General features: G+C 37.0%; 2 protein-coding genes across 2 annotated transcripts; both read left to right on the top strand.

Annotated features, from left to right (window-relative positions):
* The first annotated feature begins 7333 nt into the window (after positions 1-7333).
* LOC127103656 (uncharacterized) lies at positions 7334-8416 on the top strand. The gene has a single exon (XM_051040902.1). It carries the CDS (start codon positions 7334-7336, stop codon positions 8414-8416), a length of 1083 nt encoding a protein of 360 aa, XP_050896859.1.
* A 305-nt stretch (positions 8417-8721) lies between these two features.
* LOC127103655 (uncharacterized) lies at positions 8722-9456 on the top strand. The gene has a single exon (XM_051040901.1). It carries the CDS (start codon positions 8722-8724, stop codon positions 9454-9456), a length of 735 nt encoding a protein of 244 aa, XP_050896858.1.
* Positions 9457-20295: the final 10839 nt, after the last annotated feature.

The following is a 20295-nucleotide window of genomic DNA, read 5'->3' as shown; positions in this document are numbered from 1 at the left end:
TCTTCAACTCTTTCTTATGAACCACTAGAGGTTGATCATTGTTTGGAGGATCTCCAACCTGACCATCTGCCTTCCCTTCAATGACAACTCCTTGTTTGAGTCTCATAAAATCCATATATGGTAAATCATAAGTATGAGTAAGATTTTTGACCATCTTTAATAACATCTTAGTTTTCTTCTCATCTTGACATACATCATTAAATTTACCTTCTTTAATATTCATCTTTAGATATAATCTCCTTCATGCTCTTAACCTTGGATGATGGCTGAGAAATCCACATATAAAAGTTCTCTTTGGATCTTGAGCCCTTCATTAACACAACTTGATATTTTCTAGAGACAATGCATTCTAACTTGTTGTAGCTAACATTCAGACCTTAATCTCATAATTGACTTATGTTGATCAAGTTAGAAGTTAATCCTCCTACTAGCAGCACATCATCAAGACATGGTAAATATGGACTTAGGATATTGCTTATCCCTTTGATTTTTCTTCTAGTTCCATCACCAAATGTGGCATAACTATTAGAATAGGGCTTTAACTCTTCAGTATAGCTTCTTTCAGCAGTCATATGATATGAACATCCACTATCAAAATACCAATCCTTTTAAGAAGAAAATCCAAGAGGAACATGATCTAAGAGACATTTGACAGTTTCCTTGGGTTTCCACACTTTCTTAGCTTGAGTTTTTTTCCTTTTTATTTCCTTTGGACTTTAGCTGACTATAATACTGAGGATATCCATAGAGTTTATAGAAAGAGGGTCTTATATGACCACATCTACCATAATGGTGACATCTCTTAGTAGAGTTCTTGTAACCCTTATGATGAGGGTACACATGTTGAGCACGGTGCTGAGACATGTGGTTCTCCATCTGAAATTCAGTCATCTTCTTAGGTGGGACTTTGATTTTTTTTCATGGAACTATATGAAAGAGAATGGCGATCCAAAACACAACGAAAATTAAAATTTTCTCATTTAGTGATCCTTACGAATGGGCATGATCAGTGATAGAAATCGTTACCTCTTATGGTGATTGAAACCTTTGATGCAGATCTAAGGAGTGATCACAAACGTGGAATGGTGACAACGCCTCTACTCAGTTCACATGAATGGATTCCTTCATTCTCAGTGCTAGCTGCTACGAATGAAGGCTTTGAGTAAGAGAGAGAGAGAGAGAGAGAGAGAGAGAGAGAGAGAGAGAGAGAGAGAGAGAGAGAGAGAGAGAGAGAGAGAGAGAAACAAAATTTCATCTAATGAAATGCTTTTGCACAAGGGTTCTATTTATAGAACCACTTGTGTGGGCTGCAAGCTAAAAAGTCCACTCAAGTGTATGTGGCCTGTCACACCCCAAATTTTACCCCTAGATTTCATAATCATTTTCATCCTAGACATCATTCATGCATAGCTAACCTCAAGATCAAGATATGCCTGGTTTGTTTCATATGTGAATTAGGGTTTCCCTCAAAGAGCTCAAAGGATTGATCAGTCAAAGTTTTGGATTGATTATCAATAAATCAAGTTCTCATACATTAAATAGATCTCTTTCTATAAACAAATAAGGGTATTATGGCCTAACCACAAGTGTATCAAGCTTCACTCTCATATTGTTCACTAATTAGGGTTTCTTAGCAACATTCAATTTCATCTGAGAATTTTGGTCAAGACATGATCTCAAGCCTTGAGACATGACTCAACACACTAAAGTAAATCCTTAGAGCCCATCCATGATGTTCAATTAGCTCAAGAGTTTGAATTCATTGAAGATCAAGAAATTCAAATTCATCTGATTCACAATCAATACACTACAAAGTTAAACCTTTGACTATTGAGATTTATGATCAAATATGAACTTATCAAGTTAAATTTCATGAGTATATGCTTAATTGATGAATTTTATCAATAAAAATCAGGATAAATGAGGTTACTTGCAAAAAGGGCAATCTTGAAAACATTGAAAATTTCACGAGGTATCCAAATTTCATGTTCAAGTGCACTACTTTCTCAAGCTATAACTTCCAATCCGAGTAGCCATTTTCTTTGCTCCAAAGCAAAAATGAAAGCTCTTTTTCCATAATTCAACTTTGTCTTAGAGGGTTGATTCCCTAAAAGTGCAAGTATTTTGAGTTATGAGGCTATAAAGTTGGTGTCTCTAGTTGAAACACTTGGAAAATTTCCAAGTCAGCTTTGATCCCTAAAAAGTGATAAACTTTACAGTCAGTTTTCATCATGATCCACTTTGATTTAGAAAAAACTCAAAACATGAAAGTTTTAGACCATGTCGGGGGATTTTCAAAAAGTACAAGTACATTGTTTTCCCATGCATGAGCTATGAGTTTAGAAAATGGGAAGTTAGGGTTCCAAACTTGAATTTCAAGTCATGTTCGTGATGAATTTTTGGAGGAAAACCATTTCAAATTTTAAAATCTCTTGATTGCAGGTCTTGTTGTATATAAATCTCTCCATAATCAGATGTTTATATGAATCCTAAGTGCATTACATAAGTAATTGAGGTTTTTTCCATTGCATTATACCATTTATGGGTGAATTTGTAAAAGGTCACATTACTACTTTGATAAAGCAAGCTTTATGCCAACAACTCACTCTTTCACCCTTGAAACTTGTCCCTAAAGATCACAAATAATCTTAAGAGATCAAAAGCAACCTTGTAGAGGCTAGGGAAATATTACAAACTCCTTGAAACTTAACTATTCATGCAAACTTCTCATTCATTCTCAACCAAAATCATAACTTTACAACTTTTGTTTCTAACCAGATTCAATCATCTCTCTTTTCCTATAAATAGAGGGATCCCCTTAAGCCTTAAAACACACAACTATAACCCCTCAACACTTCATCAAACTCCCATTCCATTAGAATTTCAAAAACACACTATTTTTGCAAGTTCTCTAACCAAACGTATTCCCCACGTGTATCTTCCAAACAAACACCACAAATCATCTCTAGACACCATTTAGAGCTTGTTTAATCACTTGAACAAGTTCTGTATCCTCTATTTTATCATTCACCATTTCACTTCTTCACTTTGCAAGAACATTTGTGTGAGATAATACAAGTTGTTTCTGGCATTCTCATTGTTCAAACATTACCCTCAAGGATCAACGAGACTGGTAGAATCTCTCTCTTATCTCTGTAGTAGCTAAGAAGAAGCATTGGACTTTCTCCAATAGGTAAGTGAATTTATACTTGAAAACTCTTGTGCATGCATCATTATTGAATATTTATTGAAGTAAAAATGTAGTACATAGTGTGTTTGTTGTATGTTTTCTACTGTATGCATTATACCATGCTCATGCATTGAGATTTTTATATTTGGAAATTAAAAATGCAGTTCTGGTTTTTGATTTGACATGCTTTGTACATTAAGTTTTAGGATGAGATAATGATATCATTAGATTCCATGCAAAAAATAGAGCAATTTAGGTTCTTACAGTTTTTAATTTCATGAGACATTGAGAGAGTTATGGCTGTGGGAAGTTTGAGAAAAAAAATTGGAAAGAAATAGAATCATCATGCAAGAACACGAGGAAGAAGATGATGAGTTGGTGTCATTTTCCAGTTTTTGGAATCGTTTTATTATATATATTAATGTTTGTAAATACGTTAATGGATGTATCACCGCTCCAGCGGTTAGAGTGTGTGTGTTAAGGCTTTGTGTGTGCAAGAGGTCCGGGGTTCAAATCCCCCTCGCCTAAGACCCATTTTAATTCATTATTTTTTCCGCTATTTATTTTTGTTATTTTTCATAACTTTAAAGGCTCATAACTTGATGATCCCTAAGACTTTTTGAGCCACTCTTTTTGCTACGTGTTCATAATTTTGTCTATTGTAAGAAGGTGAAAAGAAATTCCAGAATTGATTTATTTTTCACATACTTATACTTGTCTAAAGTTAGTACCTTTTTAGGATTGTTTTAGGGTTTCAAATGACTTTCTTTGGTTGATACTTTAATTTTTCTTGATCACCATGACTTGTATGAATATTGTGCATCATATATGAACTTTTTTTGATGTTGTTAATATGTGCCTCTTGGTTTTTACCTAATTTTGACTTACTTTAATGTATGTTTACATGTTTATGTGCTTTGAACTTTTGTTAATATGCCATGAACTTTTGTGTGCTTATTTTGACATTGATCCATGATTCACATGTCATTATTTCATGTCTAGTTGAACCTTTGTGTGCATGTGTTCCCTTGTGTTTGTCTTTGTTTATGTGTTTACAAATGCTTTAAACTTGTAATAACATGTATTTGTATGAATTGTATGCTTACATGTTCAAACTTTTTGTATGATGTTGAACCTTTGATTGTGATCATATTGAACCTTAACATGCATGTCTTTAATCCCCCTTGCCCAAGACCCATTTTTATTCATTATTTTTTCCGCTATTTATTTTTGTTATTTTTCATAACTTTAAAGGCTCATAACTTGATGATCCCTAAGCCTTTTTGAGCCACTCTTTTTACTATGTGTTCACAATTTTGTCTATTTTATGATGGTGATAAGAAATTCTAGAATTGATTTATTTTTCACATACTTATACTTGTCTAAAGTTAGTACCTTTTTAGGATTGTTTTAGGGTTTCAAATGACATTTTTTGGTTGATACTTTAATTTTTCTTGATCACCATGACTTGTATGGATATTGTGCATCATATATGAACTTTTTTTGATGTTGTTAATATGTGCCTCTTGGTTTTTACCTAATTTTGACTTACTTTAATGTATGTTTACATGTTTATGTGCTTTGAACTTTTGTTAATATGTCATGAACTTTTGTGTGCTTATTTTGCCATTGATCCATGATTCACATGTCATTATTTCATGTCTTGTTGAACCTTTGTGTGCATGTGTTCCCTTGTGTTTGCCTTTGTTTACGTGTTTACAAATGCTTTAAACTTGTAATAACATGTATTTGTATGAATTGTACGCTTACATGTTCAAACTTTTTGTATGATGTTGAACCTTTGATTGTGATCATATTGAACCTTAACATGCATGTCTTGAATACCTTAACTTGTTTTCATGATTAAATTGATGTTATGTCTAAACCATGTCTTACTTCATGCATATACATGTTCATTCATACTTATTATGACATCCATATACATGTTCATGAATTGTTATGTCACTCATCTTTGTTTCTTCATGATGATATTTCTGCATGTCATTCATATTCACGTTAACTTTATACATCTTTGATTGATGTTGTTGTATCTTTTTTCATGTTCATATGTTGTACATATGTGTATACATACCATGCTTAATATTATTATGATCATGCTTCCATATCTTTGTTGATGTCATGTATGAATATCTTCTTTACCATTTGTTTATCTTTGTTAATGTCATGCTTGAACATCTTCTTTATCATGTGCTTATATTTGTTGATGTCATGATTGAACATCTTCTTCATTTGCTTATCTTTGTGGATGTTATGTTTGAACATCCTCTTCATCCTTGTTTGTCGTTGTTGATGTCATGCTTGAACATCTTTTTTACCATTTATTTATCTTTGTTGATGTCATGATTGAACATATTCTTTATCATGTGCTTATATTTGTTGATGTCATGCTTGAATATATTCTTCATTTTGCTTATCTTTGGTTTATCTTTTTGCTCAAGTCCAAGGGAAACACCTCTTTATTGACTTAATGTCATAGGTAGTTTAGCAATCCCTAGTTCCCTTTTGACCTTGTTAGAGTCATTCTCACTTTCAACTTAGATTTAAGTAAGAGTTTGTAACTCTTGTAAGTATATTTGTTACGAACACTTACTTCCCCCTTTGGAACCTTGACCACTACTAAGTGTTCTTTCACCCTTATTTAGGTGAACTACGGTTGCTCTGGTTCCATCCTTATAAGGATACGTAGGCACATGATCGCGATGTTTTGGCTAGCAAACTTAATAAAACCTTTAGGTCCTTCACAACAAAACATTTCCAAATAATAGCAAACAAATAATAACATAACACAAATACTTTCAAAAGGTTCCTATAGGATACTATAGATACTGAGGATGCTAATACCTTCCCTTAGTATAACCAACCCCCGAACTTTAGATCTCTTCTCATTGTTTTTACTTTGCACAATTAGGGTTTTATTCGATCTTTTCCCCTTCCCTTGGATAAATTAAAGTTCGGTGGTGAAAATTTAATGTTTTGTGATTCAAGTTAATATAATAGCTTGATATCTGATTCTCATCGCGACAGAAATGGCGACCTCACTGGGGAGAACTGCTAAGAGGGTTAAGCCTATTTTGATTATATTTGTGTTATTATTAGTTGTTTGCCTTGTTTGTTTGGATCTTTGTTTTGGATGATCCATTGTATGGTGAGGTAAGTCCTAACCCAGAATTGAGTGTACATAAATAAGATAGGATGTGGTATAGTCAAAAAGGCTTATAGGGAGTTTAATCCCGAACAAGCTGACTTGAGAATCCACCACTCATGTGGAGGTTCCATTTACAATTATTATTGTTGATCAAGAAATTGTGAAAACACATACTATATTGATTTGGGTAACCTGAGAAGATGAGGACCTTAGTAACCCCTTTACCCCACTTGGTCTTTAGGATGTAGTGCGATGACTATGAAGGTGTAAATCCGAAATAGTTGATACGCGATACTACATTCAAATGAGATTCTCGTGAGAATATTATTAATTCCCGAGTAATTGGCGTGTTGATAATATCCGAAAGACGGGTCAATGATTTTTGGGAACCTTTGTAGAACCTGTTGTACAGGTACAAAATAAACCCATAGTACATTTGGGATTGTTAGACCCATGGCCTCATGCTCGCGACATCGAACCTTTGAACCCTATTTGTGTGTGACCCTTGTTTGTGTGTTTGTGAATTCATGCATCCATGCATCATAAACATCATTTCTTTAACAAAGTTTTCAAGGAACTTAGGAACTTTTGTTACAAACATTAGGTTTATCATGGATTTTGGAAGGAAAAAGACTCAAAAGTACACTTTCAAGAGTCCTAAGTTAGAAGACCTAAGGAGATTGGGATCTTTGGTTGTTGACACAGAGGCTTTCAGCAAAAGATATGGACATTTACTCTCTCTTTTGAAGATCAACATGGCAGATAGACTTCTTTCTACTTTGATTCAATTTTATGATCCCGTGTATCACTGTTTCACTTTCCCCGACTATTAGCTTATGCCAACACTTGAAGAATACTCTCATTTGATTGGTGTTCCTATTTCTAGTCAAGCTCCATTTTCTGGTGTGTAGGAAGATCCCAAAGATTAAGACATTGCAAAGGCTACTCACTTGAAATTGTCAGAGATCAGGGATCACATGACCACAAAAGGAAAAATGCTTGGTTTGACAGCTAAGTTTCTAATGAACAAAGCTCAGTATTTCTCTAGAATGAGGAGTGTGGATGCGTTTGAGGCTATTTTTGCTCTACTTATCTATGGATTGTTCCTCTTTCCTAGTTTTGATGACTTCGTTGTCATGGATTCCATCAAGATCTTCTTAATAGGAAATCCAGTTCCTACTTTGCTTGCCGATGCCTATCATTCTGTTCATATGAGGAATTCTTATAGCGGAGGAATGATTACATGTTGTGTGCCTATGTTGTACAAGTGGTTTATTTCTCACTTGCCTAGGTCTCATGCTTTTTGGGATCTTAAGGATGGTCTTTTACAGTCACAGAAGATTATGTCGCTCACACATTCAGATATTGTTTGGTATAGTCATGATTATGATGGAGTTAGTATCATTGATAGTTGTGGAGGATTTTCTAATGTACCTCTTCTTGGTACAAAAGGAGGCATCAGTTACAACCCAATCCTAACTCGTCGTCAACTTGGTTATCCAATGAGAGATAAGCCAAAGAATATTCACTTGGAGGGTTTATTCTTTAAGGAATGTGAAGATTGCGAAACGCTCAAAGAGAAGATTATGCACGCTTGGCGCCATGTTCATAAGCTAGAAAAGAAAGTTTTAGGGAAGACAAATTGTGTCTCTTTAGAACCTTACCTTAAATGGGTGCAAGATAGGGCCATCATCTTGAAAATGCCTTATCCTCGCCAAGAGCCTTTGCCTTTAGCTGACAAAGAACCTACCTATATCTTCATGACTGATGCAGAGAAGTTGAAGATTGCTTTGACCAAAGCACAACGAGAAAGGGACGCTTGGAAGAACAAGTATCAAATCATCAACAATGAGGATGAAGAACTTCAAAGGCAGTTGAAGATGAAGAATGAAGAAGAGCTCTCCAACAAGAAGAGGAAGGTGCAAGAGGATTTATTTTCCTATGGCGTTCAGTCAGATAATCCTTGGAAGTTGATTGTGGACAAGCTTGTGCTCGAGAAGGATGAGATGGAAGAACAAATTAAGAAGCTCAACTTGAGGCTACTAGGGGAATCTACTTAGGACTTTACTTATATTTTATTTAGATTTATTTAGAACTTTTGAAAGTGTACTCAAACTTTGTAACTCTCTCTGATTAATGAAATGAGTTTCTTTTGACCATTGTTATTTTCCTTCTGATGTTTGCAATTATCTCTTAAGTTCCTTGAAACTTTTAAAATTTGCATTTTCATTGCATTCATGCATATGTCATTACACTTGCATTTATTTTCTCAAAATAAAAACTCATTCCCGTCATTTCTTCTCCAATAGTTTCCATACTGAGACCCTCACACCAGTACAACACTAGAGCTCAAGCCCGACGTAGAATGGTTGAGCAAGAGCAAGAGATGGAAAGAGTCAATGAAGAGCTTATAAATATACGTAGGAATATAGGTCAAATCATGGAGATGTTGCAAGTAATACGTGCAAAGATGGATACTCAACCCACAATTGTTTCTGAGATCGTCAATCCGATGATTAATCCTCAGCCAACAGTTACCACTCCAGCAACTTGGCCTCCCTTTGGTCTTCCTTACGGTTTTGTGCCTCCTCCTCAAGGACAGTTCACTCAACACACAGTTCCACTAACTACTGAAGTTAATCAAGTGATTCCCACTTTTGCACCCACTATCAAACACACTCGAGTTCAACCGTACTTCGATGATCATCAACAAGTGTATGATATACCTGATATGTCTAAAGAAGGTGATGAAAGACATGAAAAGCTGAGAGAAAATGTTGAAACTATTGAGAAAAGGCTGAGAGCAATGGAAGGTGATCAGATCTTTGGTGCTGATGCTAGAGAAATGTGCCTTGTATTTGGATTGGTGATCCCCACAAAATTAAAGACACCCAACCTTGATCTATATGAAGGAGCTACTTGTCCCAAAAGTCATCTCATCATGTATTATAGAAATATGGCAGCTCATGTGGACAATGACAAACTCATGATCCACTATTTCCAAGACAGTTTGAAAGGTGCCTCTTCCAAATGGTACTTAACCCTTGATCAGACTCGCATGCGTTGTTTCCAAGATTTGTCTGATGCTTTCATCAAATAATACAAGTATAACACGGGTCTAGCTCCTGATAGAAGGAAATTCTTGAGCATGTCCCCCAAAGATTCTGAATTCTTTAAAGAATATTCCCAAAGGTGGAGAGAGACTGCATCTCAAGTGGAACCTCGATTAACTGAAAAAGAATTGGCAGATTGGTTCGTCGACACAGTGCAACCAGAATTTTTCGAAAGGATGGTGGGAAGCGTGACTGCAAGTTTTTCTGACTTTGTGGCCGTGGGTATCAAAGTGGAACTTGGCTTAAAAAATGGAAAGATGATTATTGCAGCTAGTAATTCCAATAACAACAACAATACCAAGAAATTCTCTAGCAGTTTCCATAAGAAAAAGGAAGGAGAAACAAATGCAGTGATAGGTAGTAGAAGAAAGAATCAGTCTTGGAAAAAACAACAATCTTTTACTCAACAACAATATGTTCAACAACCACAATTTGCTCAACAGCCGTATGTAACAGCTATTACACCAACTTTCAATTAACAAATCCTAGTGTATCAGTCGACTCAAGCAGTTCCTATCTTTCAAACAACACCCAACGTTCCAACTTATCAACAAGCGCCCAACGTTCCAGCTTATCAACAAAGGACTCTAGCTCCACGCCAAAATGCTCCATTTCAAAATAGAAGACAAGGTGGAAAACCTCAGATTCCTCAGATTCCTATGTCTTACACTGAATTATATCCGTCATTGTTAAAGAAAGGGTTAGTTGTTCCAAGACCTTTGGGACCTCCACCAGATCCTCTCCCACCATATTACAATCCCAATGCACATTGTTTGTTCCATGAAGGCAGCCCAGGGCATGATTTAGAAGGCTGTTATGCCTTAAAACATATTGTGAGGGAATTTATTGAGAAAAAGAGTCTTTCATTTGGAGATACCAGTCCGAATGTCAAAAATAATCCTTTGCCCGCTCATGGGTCTGTGAATGCTATTGATGATGAGCCTGTTGAAGGTCTGATTCTTGATGGAACCGAATTCAAGACTCCGCTCAGAGATTTTCATGCAAAGTTAGTGGAGGAAGGTTTATTGAAAAATTGCCATAAGAGTTGTGAAGAATGTACTATTGGTCCTAAAGGATGTGAAATGGTCCGAAAGGACATTCAAGAATTGATTAACCAAGGTGTGTTGTAAGTAAGCAGTCTTATGAAAAAGAATGAGGTAGCAGTGATTGAACCCATCTTCAATCTACCTGAGTTAAGCACTACAACACCAATCTTCAACATTCTAGAGCCAGTATTCAACATTCCAGATTTTACTGTTGTTCATCCAATTTTCAACATTCCAGAATCAGTTGAACCAATCTTCAATATGCTTAAGCCAGTGGTTGTCCAAAGGCCTGGTTCTTTTCTTTTTGAGAATACTAAAGCAGTTCCTTGAAAGTATGATACGACTGTGGTTAACCAAAGGTCTGAGAAAGTAGGTCAGAAAGAAGGTCTAAAGATTGCAAGCACTGATATAGCAGTGGGAAGCAGAATGGCCCGCAGTGGTCGCATTTATACCCCTCAGTTCAACCTGGCTCCGCCAATTCCACCAAAAGAAACCACCACCATTGTTATCGACAAAGGCAAAGGGTTGATCCCAACTGATGAAGATACTGAATTTATGAGGATTATCAAGAAGAGTGATTATAAGATTATTGATCAGCTGCATCAAACTCCTTCAAAGATATCCATTTTGTCTCTTCTCATGAGTTCTCCAGCTCATAGGAGTGCCTTGCAGAAATTGTTAACTCTGGCTCATGTCACACACGACATTACTATTGATCAATTTGATGGGGTCATTGACAACATTACATCATGCAACCATCTCAACTTCAGTAGAGAAGATTTGACGAAGGATGGCCAAGACCATAACCGTGCTTTGCACATATCTGTGAAATGCCAAGAAGATACCCTAGCAAGAGTCCTTGTGGACACTAGCTCCTCTCTGAATGTTTTACCTAAGAGGACACTCGCTAAGTTGGCATATGAAGGGGCTGAGATGAGGCCAAGTGGATTAATTATCAAGGAATTTGATGGATCGAGAAGGACTATCATAGGGGAAGTGGAGTTGCCAATCTTAATTGGTCCACATGTGTTTGAAATTAATTTTCAGGTTATGGGCATCAACCTAAATTATAGCTATTTCCTTGGAAGGCCATGGATTCATGCCGCTGGGGCCGTGACTTCAACCTTGCACCAAAAAATGAAATTTTCTATTGATGATAAGCTGGTGATTGTGTCAGGTGAGGAAGATCTTATGGTAATCCACCTCTCTTCGTTCAGTTACATTGAGGATGATGAGGATGCTTTAGAAACTTATTTCCAAGCTCTTGAAATAGCCAACGCTGTCCTTATGGAAGTCGAAGAACCAAAGGGAAGGGTATTCCATCTTTTGCATCATGGAAGAAAGTAAGATCAACCATTGAGGAAGGAAGTCCCGAAGGTTAGGGAGATGTTATTGATGTCAAACTAAAGTCGAGCCGTTATGAGTTGGGTTACAAACCAACCAATGCTAATAAGGGAGCATCAACCTCCATCGAATGACGTCTGAAGACTATCCAAGAAGTGTTTGTCAGCACTTGATATCAAGTCAATGCTATTGATGAAGATCTTGAAGATGAAGATTTGAGCAACCTGGTGTACCAATGTGATGTGGCTTTGAACAATTGGAAGACGGTTGAAATCCCAGAGATGTTTCCTTTGTCAAAGTAATTTGTTGTTTTTCTTTGTTGTTTTCAAAATTCCATAGCAATGCCCAAAGCTATGGACTATTTTGTAGGGCCACCCTTTGCATTTTCAAGGTTATATCAATGAAGGCGTTTTGTTAAATTCATGTTTGTTCATTTACTGATTTTTCTCTTTCACTTTTAAAGAAAAATGGTTATCTTTCAAAACCATTAAAATAAAAATAATTTTTCTCTTGCATTCCTTTGTTTTTTTTTACTTTTAATAAAAGAAAATCATTTAAACATGCAAAATAAAAGAAAACCATGTTGAATCCAATGACTCTACTTTCGCTTTTAACTTTGACTCACCAAACTACCAAGCTAAAGAAGAGGGCAAGGAAGATTGTGATATTCCCGATGAACTGGCAAGATTGGTTGAGTATGAGTACACAGAAACCCAACCACATCAAGAGCAGGTAGAGACAATCAACCTTGGCACCGAGGAAGCGAAGAAAGAGGTCAAGATTGGTACAACACTTGGGGCAGACATCAAAGCAAGATTGGTTAAGCTTTTACAAGAATATATGGATGTGTTTGCATGGTCGTATCAAGATATGCTCGGTTTAGACACAAACATTGTTGTTCATAAATTACCACTCCGACCAGATTGTCCACCAATAAAAAAAAACTCCAAAGAACAAGACCATACATGGCTTTGAAGATTCGAGAAGAGGTCAAAAGACAGTTTGATGTTGGCTTCCTTGCAGTTGCAAAGTACCCTCAATGGGTAGCTAACATTGTGCCAGTACCTAAAAAGGATGGCAAGGTCAGAATGTCCATGGACTATAGGGATTTGAATAAAGCTAGTCTGAAGGACGATTTCCCTCTCCCACATATTGACACCTTGGTTGATAACACTGCTAGGTTTGTTGTTTTCTCCTTCATGGATGGGTTTCCAGGCTGTAATCAAATCAAGATGGATCTCGATGACATGGAAAAGACCACCTTCATCACACCATGGGGAACTTATTGCTACAAGGTTATGCCTTTTGGTCTCAAGAACGCAGGGGCAACCTATCAAAGGGCGATGGTCACCCTCTTTCATGACATGATGCATAAGGAGATTGAGGTCTATGTGGAGGATATGATTGCCAAATCACAAAGTGAGGAGGATCATTTTGACCATTTGTTGAAACTATTTGCGCGCCTCAGAAAATTCAGATTGCGTCTGAATCCAGCTAAGTGTACATTTGGGGTCCGATCGGGGAAGTTGCTTGGTTTCATTGTTAGTTAACGAGGAATTGAAGTAGATCCAGAAAAGGTTAGAGAGATACAAGAAATGTCGGCTCCACAAACTGAAAATCAAGTTAGAGGTTTTCTTGGAAGATTGAACTACATTTCCAGGTTTATTTCCAACATGACTGCTACATGTGAGCCTATATTCAAATTGCTCCGAAAGGATCAAGCAATTGAATGCAATTCTGATTGTCAGCAAGCTTTTGAGAAGATTAAAGGTTATCTGCAAGAACCTCCTATCTTGATTCCATCCATTCCAGGGAAACCTCTCTTCATGTATTTGACTGTGCTCGAAGGATCCATGGGTTGCATGCTAGTTCAACATGATGAAACTGAAAAGAAAGAACATGCCATTTACTACTTAAGCAAGAAGTTTACTGATTGTGAAAGTAGATATTCACTTTTAGAGAAAACTTGTTGTGCTTTAGCATGGGCTGCCAGACGTCTTAGGAAGTATATGATTTGTCACACTATTTTGTTGATAACTAAAATGGATCCAATAAAGTATATCTTTGAGAAGCCTGCCTTGACTAGAAGACTTCCCCGTTGGCACATGTTGTTATCTGAATACAACATCTAGTACGTAACCAAAAATATCAAAGGAAGTATTTTGTCTTACTACCTCGCTAATCATCCTGTTGAAGACTATGAGCCATTGAAGTTTGATTTCCTAGATGAAGACATTATGTTGGTGAAAGATTGTGAAACTTCAAGCCCATATGAAGGTCCCGAGCCAGGTTCATGTTGGAAGATGATGTTTGATGATTCCTCCAATTGCATGGGGCATGGTGTGGGAGTTGTGTTGATGAATCCCAATGGTGGGTATACTCCTTTCACAGCAAGATTGTGTTTTGAATGTACCAATAACATTGTAGAGTATGAAGCATGTATCTTGGGTATTGAAGCTGCAATTGACACCCGAATCAAGATTCTTGAAGTATATGGAGACTCAGCCTTGGTGATCTACCAAGTCAAAGGAGAATGGGAAACTCGTGATGAGAAGTTAATCCCATACCGTGCCCATATTATGGAATTGATAAAGTACTTTGATGAAATCACCTTCCATCATGTTCCGAGAGCAAAAAATCAGATAGCAGATGCTTTGGCTATGTTAGCATCTATGTTCCAAGTCAAATTTCTCAATGAGGCACCACTCATCACAATTGAGAGGAAAACTACGCCAACCTATTGTTTATTGGTTGAAGAAGAAACTGATGAGAAACCGTGATTCTATGATATCAAGAACTACTTAAAAAATCAAGAATACCTAGTAAATACAACAACCCTAGATAATAAGACTCTAAGGAGGTTGAAATCCAAATTCTTCCTTAGAAACAAGGTGATATATAAAAGAAACTATGACATGGTTCTGCTCAGATGCGTGGACAGACACGAAGCAGATCTGTTGATCAAAGAGATTAATGAAGGATCATTTGGAACTCACGCCAATGGACATGACATGTCAAGGAAGATCTTGATAGCTGGTTATTATTGGTTGACCATGGAGTCTGATTGTTTCAACTATGCCAGAAAATGTCACAAATGTAAAATCTATGCTGACAAGGTGCACGTGCCTCCGACACTGTTGAATGTTTTATCATTACCTTGGCCTTTCGCAATGTGGAGCATTGATATGATTGGGGCAATTGAGCCCAAAGATTCCAATGGTCACCGTTTCATCTTGGTTGCAATTAACTATTTCACCAAATGGGTAGAAACTGCGTCCTACACCAGCGTGACGAAACAAGTGGTTGCCCGCTTCATCAAGAACCAAATTATCTATCGCTATGGAGTTCCAAGTAGAATTATCATGGATAATGGGACAAATTTGAACAACAAAACAATGACAGAGTTGTGTGAGACCTTCAAGATTGAACATCACAACTCTTCTCCGTATCGTCTGAAGATGAATTGAGCTGTTGAAGTCGCGAATAAGAATATCAAGAAAATCCTACAAAAGATGGTGAAAACTTATAAAGATTGGCATGAAATGTTACCCTTTGCTTTGCATGGATACAGATCCTCAGTTCACACTTCAACAGGGGCAACCCCTTTCTCTCTAGTGTATGGGATGGATGCAGTTGTCCCAATTGAAGTAGAGATACCATCTTTGAGAGTCTTGATGGAGACCAAGCTAGAGGAAGCTGAATGGATCCATAATAGATATGACTAATTGAACCTCATTGATGAGAAGAGAATGACTGCTATGTGCCATGGTTAGTTGTACCAGCAAGCTTTGACATATGGAAACATTGAAAGGGAAATCTTTTGTCTCCCCAATAAATCTCTAGGTTGCAGAAGTACTTTTACACTGTCATTATAGAAATCCCCATTGAAGTCTAAACTGACAAGCACTCTTGGATAAATCCTTCGATTGTGTGTAACTCTCAAGTTTTAGGATCTCCCTAGTGTCCATCTTGTGATACTTATTTAAGTAACTGGTGTTGAGGATGTATTCCCCATTTAAGTCTCCACAAAACTCCTTCTCTCTCCAGAGTCAGCATTTACATATCATGATCATTCACATCATGCTCAATCATGTGCATTTGACATTTAATCTAAATCATTGTTCTTAGTTTTCGTTCTTCTAACTCCAAAACTCCTTCTCAAAGTTTGGACATGACCAATGTTTTTTTCCAGTAAGTTATTGGCGTCCCCTGTGAAAGTCCAATTGGTTAACCCCAATATTCCCCTCGAAGTCTAGTTGTTGCTGGCATTCTACTTTGAAAGTCCAATTATTGTTGGCATCATTGTTGAAGTCCAATTGTTGCTAGCATTCTACTTTGAAAGTCCAATTATTATTGGCATCATTGTTAAAGTCCACTTGTTGCTGGAATTAAATCCGCTAGAAGCTGGTCGTGATACCTTTGCTTGCGGTATAAAGTCCAATCTGATTTGGCACATACATAAGAGTTTAATTACCCGGTATTCTTCCTGATGGTTCCTAAAGGTCATGTTTGAACTCTTCATTGTAAGGAATTTCCAGAGGATTGGATGTTTTATCTTGTTTGAAAACTCCAATGAGGATATTTCTAAGTGTCAACTGGTCATGCTTGAACTTGTTGATCAATCACCTTGAATACTTCCAATTTGCTATTTCAAAGTGTCAACTGGTCATGCTTGAACCTGTTGATCAATCACTTTGAATACTTTCAGTTTTGCTATTTTTAGTGTCAACTAGTCATGCTTGAACCTATTGATCAATCACTTTGAATACTTTTAGTTTGCTATTTTTAGTGTCAACCGGTCATGCTTGAACATGTTGATCAATCACTTTAAATACTTCCAGTTTTCTATTTTTAGCGTCAACCGGTCATGCTTGAACATGTTGATCAATCACTTTAAATACTTCCAATTTGCTATTTTTAGTGTTATTCGGTCATGCCTGAACTTGATTATCAATCACTTATTTCCAGTTTGTTTATTTCTTGTTATTCTCAATGTCATTCGATCATGCCTGAACCTGGTGATCAACTACTTTGAATATTCCCCAGTTTGTTTTTCCCAGTACATGTTATCTTTAGTGAGTTGTTGGACATGGTCATTGACATTATACTTTATCTCCATCATTTCCTACATATCATATTCATCATTCATCATAAATCATCATGCTAGAATTCATTGCATTTTACATCTGAAATTCTGGTATCAGATATGAGATGTCGAAGGTAATGTCACGACACTAATATCTGAACAATATAAACAGGATAAAAGATAAAGAACAATAGTACAAGTGACACAAGCAATTATTAACCCAGTTCGGTGCAAACTCACCTACGTCTAGGGGCTACCAAGCCAGGAAGGAAATCCACTAAACAAAATTAGTTCAAAGACTCTCAGTAAACAATTTCAAGTTACAGTATTTTCACCTAATCTCTAGCCGTGTGACTTCTACCTAAGAACTCTTAGATAAGAGATCCTACTCACTCCCCCTCAATCATAGTAGTGATGTGAAAACAAATATTACAAAGAAAGAAGACACTCTTCAAGAACACATACTTGATCTTGCTTAAAAGCTTCAACCAAGTAAACACACACTCATGCTTCAAAGCTTAGAGTGGACAAATTATAACTCAAAAGTCAGTCCAATTCAATCATCAATAGGATGAATGAATGGCTCACAATACACAAATGCACACAAGACTAAAACCCTTACTCTCTTTCACTATTTCATTCGTTATTTCTTGTGTGTTAAAACCAAGTTTTACATTGCTTTTTATAGAAGCATTTGAATGGGCTTGGACATCATAAAACCCTAAATCTATTTTCCTTTCGTATCTTCTTACGACAGCTGATCATATATTGTTGGAACATATATCAATCTGGTTTTAATTATTGATTGAATGGCGCGTTCAATCTCCTCATCAATCACACACAAATTAGCATGAAAAATGCAATCACAAAATACATAACATTCAGACTGAACATTCTGTATACACATGTCTTGACATCGGGTCTGACATCTCAGCTAAATCCTGCACAACCTTTATTTAAACACCCTGCAGGAACCTTTTATCTCATGTCAAGATAACACTTGTGACAACTTGTGAAAACTCTAGGTTTTACCAAAATTGATGCCAACACATAGAACCAACAAACTCCCCCTTTGGCAAATTTTGGCTAAAACATACATCAGATCATTTGTTTCACAAGAGAATAATCACAATATCAGTTTAGCAGCAGAAGTAATAAAACACACATTACTAGCTAAAATAGCAACTAGTAAACACATATTAAACACACATGCGCTTGTGCTCTACCTCCCCCTCCAGCTAGCACCAGTCTGCTCAACACAGACATAACACTTCTCCCTCTAACAACACCTTCAACATCACCTGTAATAAACAGATTATCTCCAACATCATCTGTATATAGTATATCATAGCTAGCTACTTCTCCCCCTTTTTAGCCGAAAGAGACCAAAGAGACAAAATAAATGTCAATTTAGTCAAACAAACAGAATGTCACACAGAATGTCAAAGCAGATTGTTAAGTGTTATAGATCCAGGAATAAACACAGCTTTATACAAGCTGAGATAAAATCCAGAAAATCTAAAAAAAACCAGAAAAATACATCAAGACATCAGAACATGACTGCCAAAAGAACCACCAGAACATCCATCAGAACACATCATCAGAAGAGTGGGGGACAACAAAATTAGTCAAAGGAGCTTGCATCTTCATCAGCATCAGAACCAGAACTGCCACTTGTTTCATCTTTAGTTTCAGACGTCTCACTAAAGGTTTGGGCTTCTGCTTCCTTGGCCTGTCCAACATTCTCTCTTTCATCTTGCTCCAGGCTTGCAATCAGAGCCTCCAAAGCTTCTTTCCTGGTTGTTGCTACCCTTATCCCTGTATCCAATTCTTTACAAGTTTCTTTCAGCTCAGCAATAAGACCACCTTTTGAGGCTGGCCTTTTCACAACAGATGTCATGACAATGTCTTCGACATGACTTCCTTCAAACAATTTGTAGTGAACTGATAAAGGATGTTTTCTTCTATTAGGAAGATCATTTGTACTCAGAATTCCAGGGTGTTGGCTCAGGAATATCCCACAAATCATTGAGGGAAAAGCTATGGGCAGCTTTACTGCGTTTGTAGAAGCATGTTTGACAATTTGTTCAAACATAAATCTACCATAATCAAATTTCAGCTTGGTTCCAACAGCAAAGATGAACCTTCCAAGGGCATCTAAAATTGTTGAGATGTGGTTTGTAGGCACCCAATTTGCAGACCCTATCTTGTGCAATATGACATATTTCACAGTCAGCTTCCCAGCAGGGAGATGCTTCTTGCTAGGCCACTCCTTTACCTGTTTTGCAGTAATTTCTCGACAGACCTCATTGTCCGTGGCTTCCAGTTCATATGCACCTTCTGTATCTCTTCCTAGAAACTTATGAATCACAGTTGGAGAAAATGTGATACACTTCCCTCTTACAAACACTTTACAAAATTCCTTGCTATTTTTATCAGCAATGTCTTCAGGAATGTTGACCACAAGCTCTTTAACCAATCCTTCATAACACTGAGATAACCCAGCAACAGTTTTCATTAATCCAACATTTTTAATTAGGTCCATGACCTCTTTGACCTCCACATCATCCTTTCCTAACTCTCTCTCCACAACCACCCTCCTTTGGATCACAAATTTCCATTTTGCTGCTCCATCTTCAAGATGGAAAGAAATATTGTCCAAGTGTACAACAACAACTTTTATAGGGGACTTCCTAACAGTTGTCCTCTTAACAGGGGAGATGTCAGGGACATCTTCTTCGACATCTTCATCAGACTCAGAAACTTCTCTCACCTTCCTCTTCTTCACATCAACTTTGCTCCAAGATTTTGAGGGACCTACACCAGTAGTCTTCTTAGCAGTTTTGGCTGACATCATTTCAGCCACAGACCTACCTTTTCTAGTCTTCATCCTCTTAGCTACACTAGGCTTCAAGTGATGAAGCAAGCTATCATCTTGATCATCCTAACTATCATCTTCTAGATCAATCACCTTGTTTGCAGAATCATGCTTCTTAGACTGTGAAGCATTGGCAGTAGGTGATGCCACATATTTATTACCAGACACAGTCTGCCCTAAAGAGGACAAACCTTCAACAGCCATATCTTTTTCAGACCTAGAGGAATCATCATCCTTCTCATTATGAGGTCCAACCTCAGGAGAGGGGTCCCTTCTTGATATAGGAGTAGAAACTCCCTTTACAAAATGTCCTTCATTGAGGATTCTAGTGACTAGGTTTCTTATGACACGATCAGTGTGATGCATGTCGTCCTTAGAGCTAGTGGCATGTGTAGAGCTAGAAGGAATACTAGAGTTGTTACCTTTAGTGGGGCAAGTAGAGGTAGATGCATCCATGGGATGGTTAGGAGCT

The sequence above is a fragment of the Lathyrus oleraceus genome, chromosome 7, assembly GCF_024323335.1.
Source record: "Lathyrus oleraceus cultivar Zhongwan6 chromosome 7, CAAS_Psat_ZW6_1.0, whole genome shotgun sequence".
Classification (NCBI taxonomy): Eukaryota; Viridiplantae; Streptophyta; class Magnoliopsida; order Fabales; family Fabaceae; genus Lathyrus; species Lathyrus oleraceus.
This window is presented reverse-complemented; position numbering and strand designations above follow the sequence as displayed.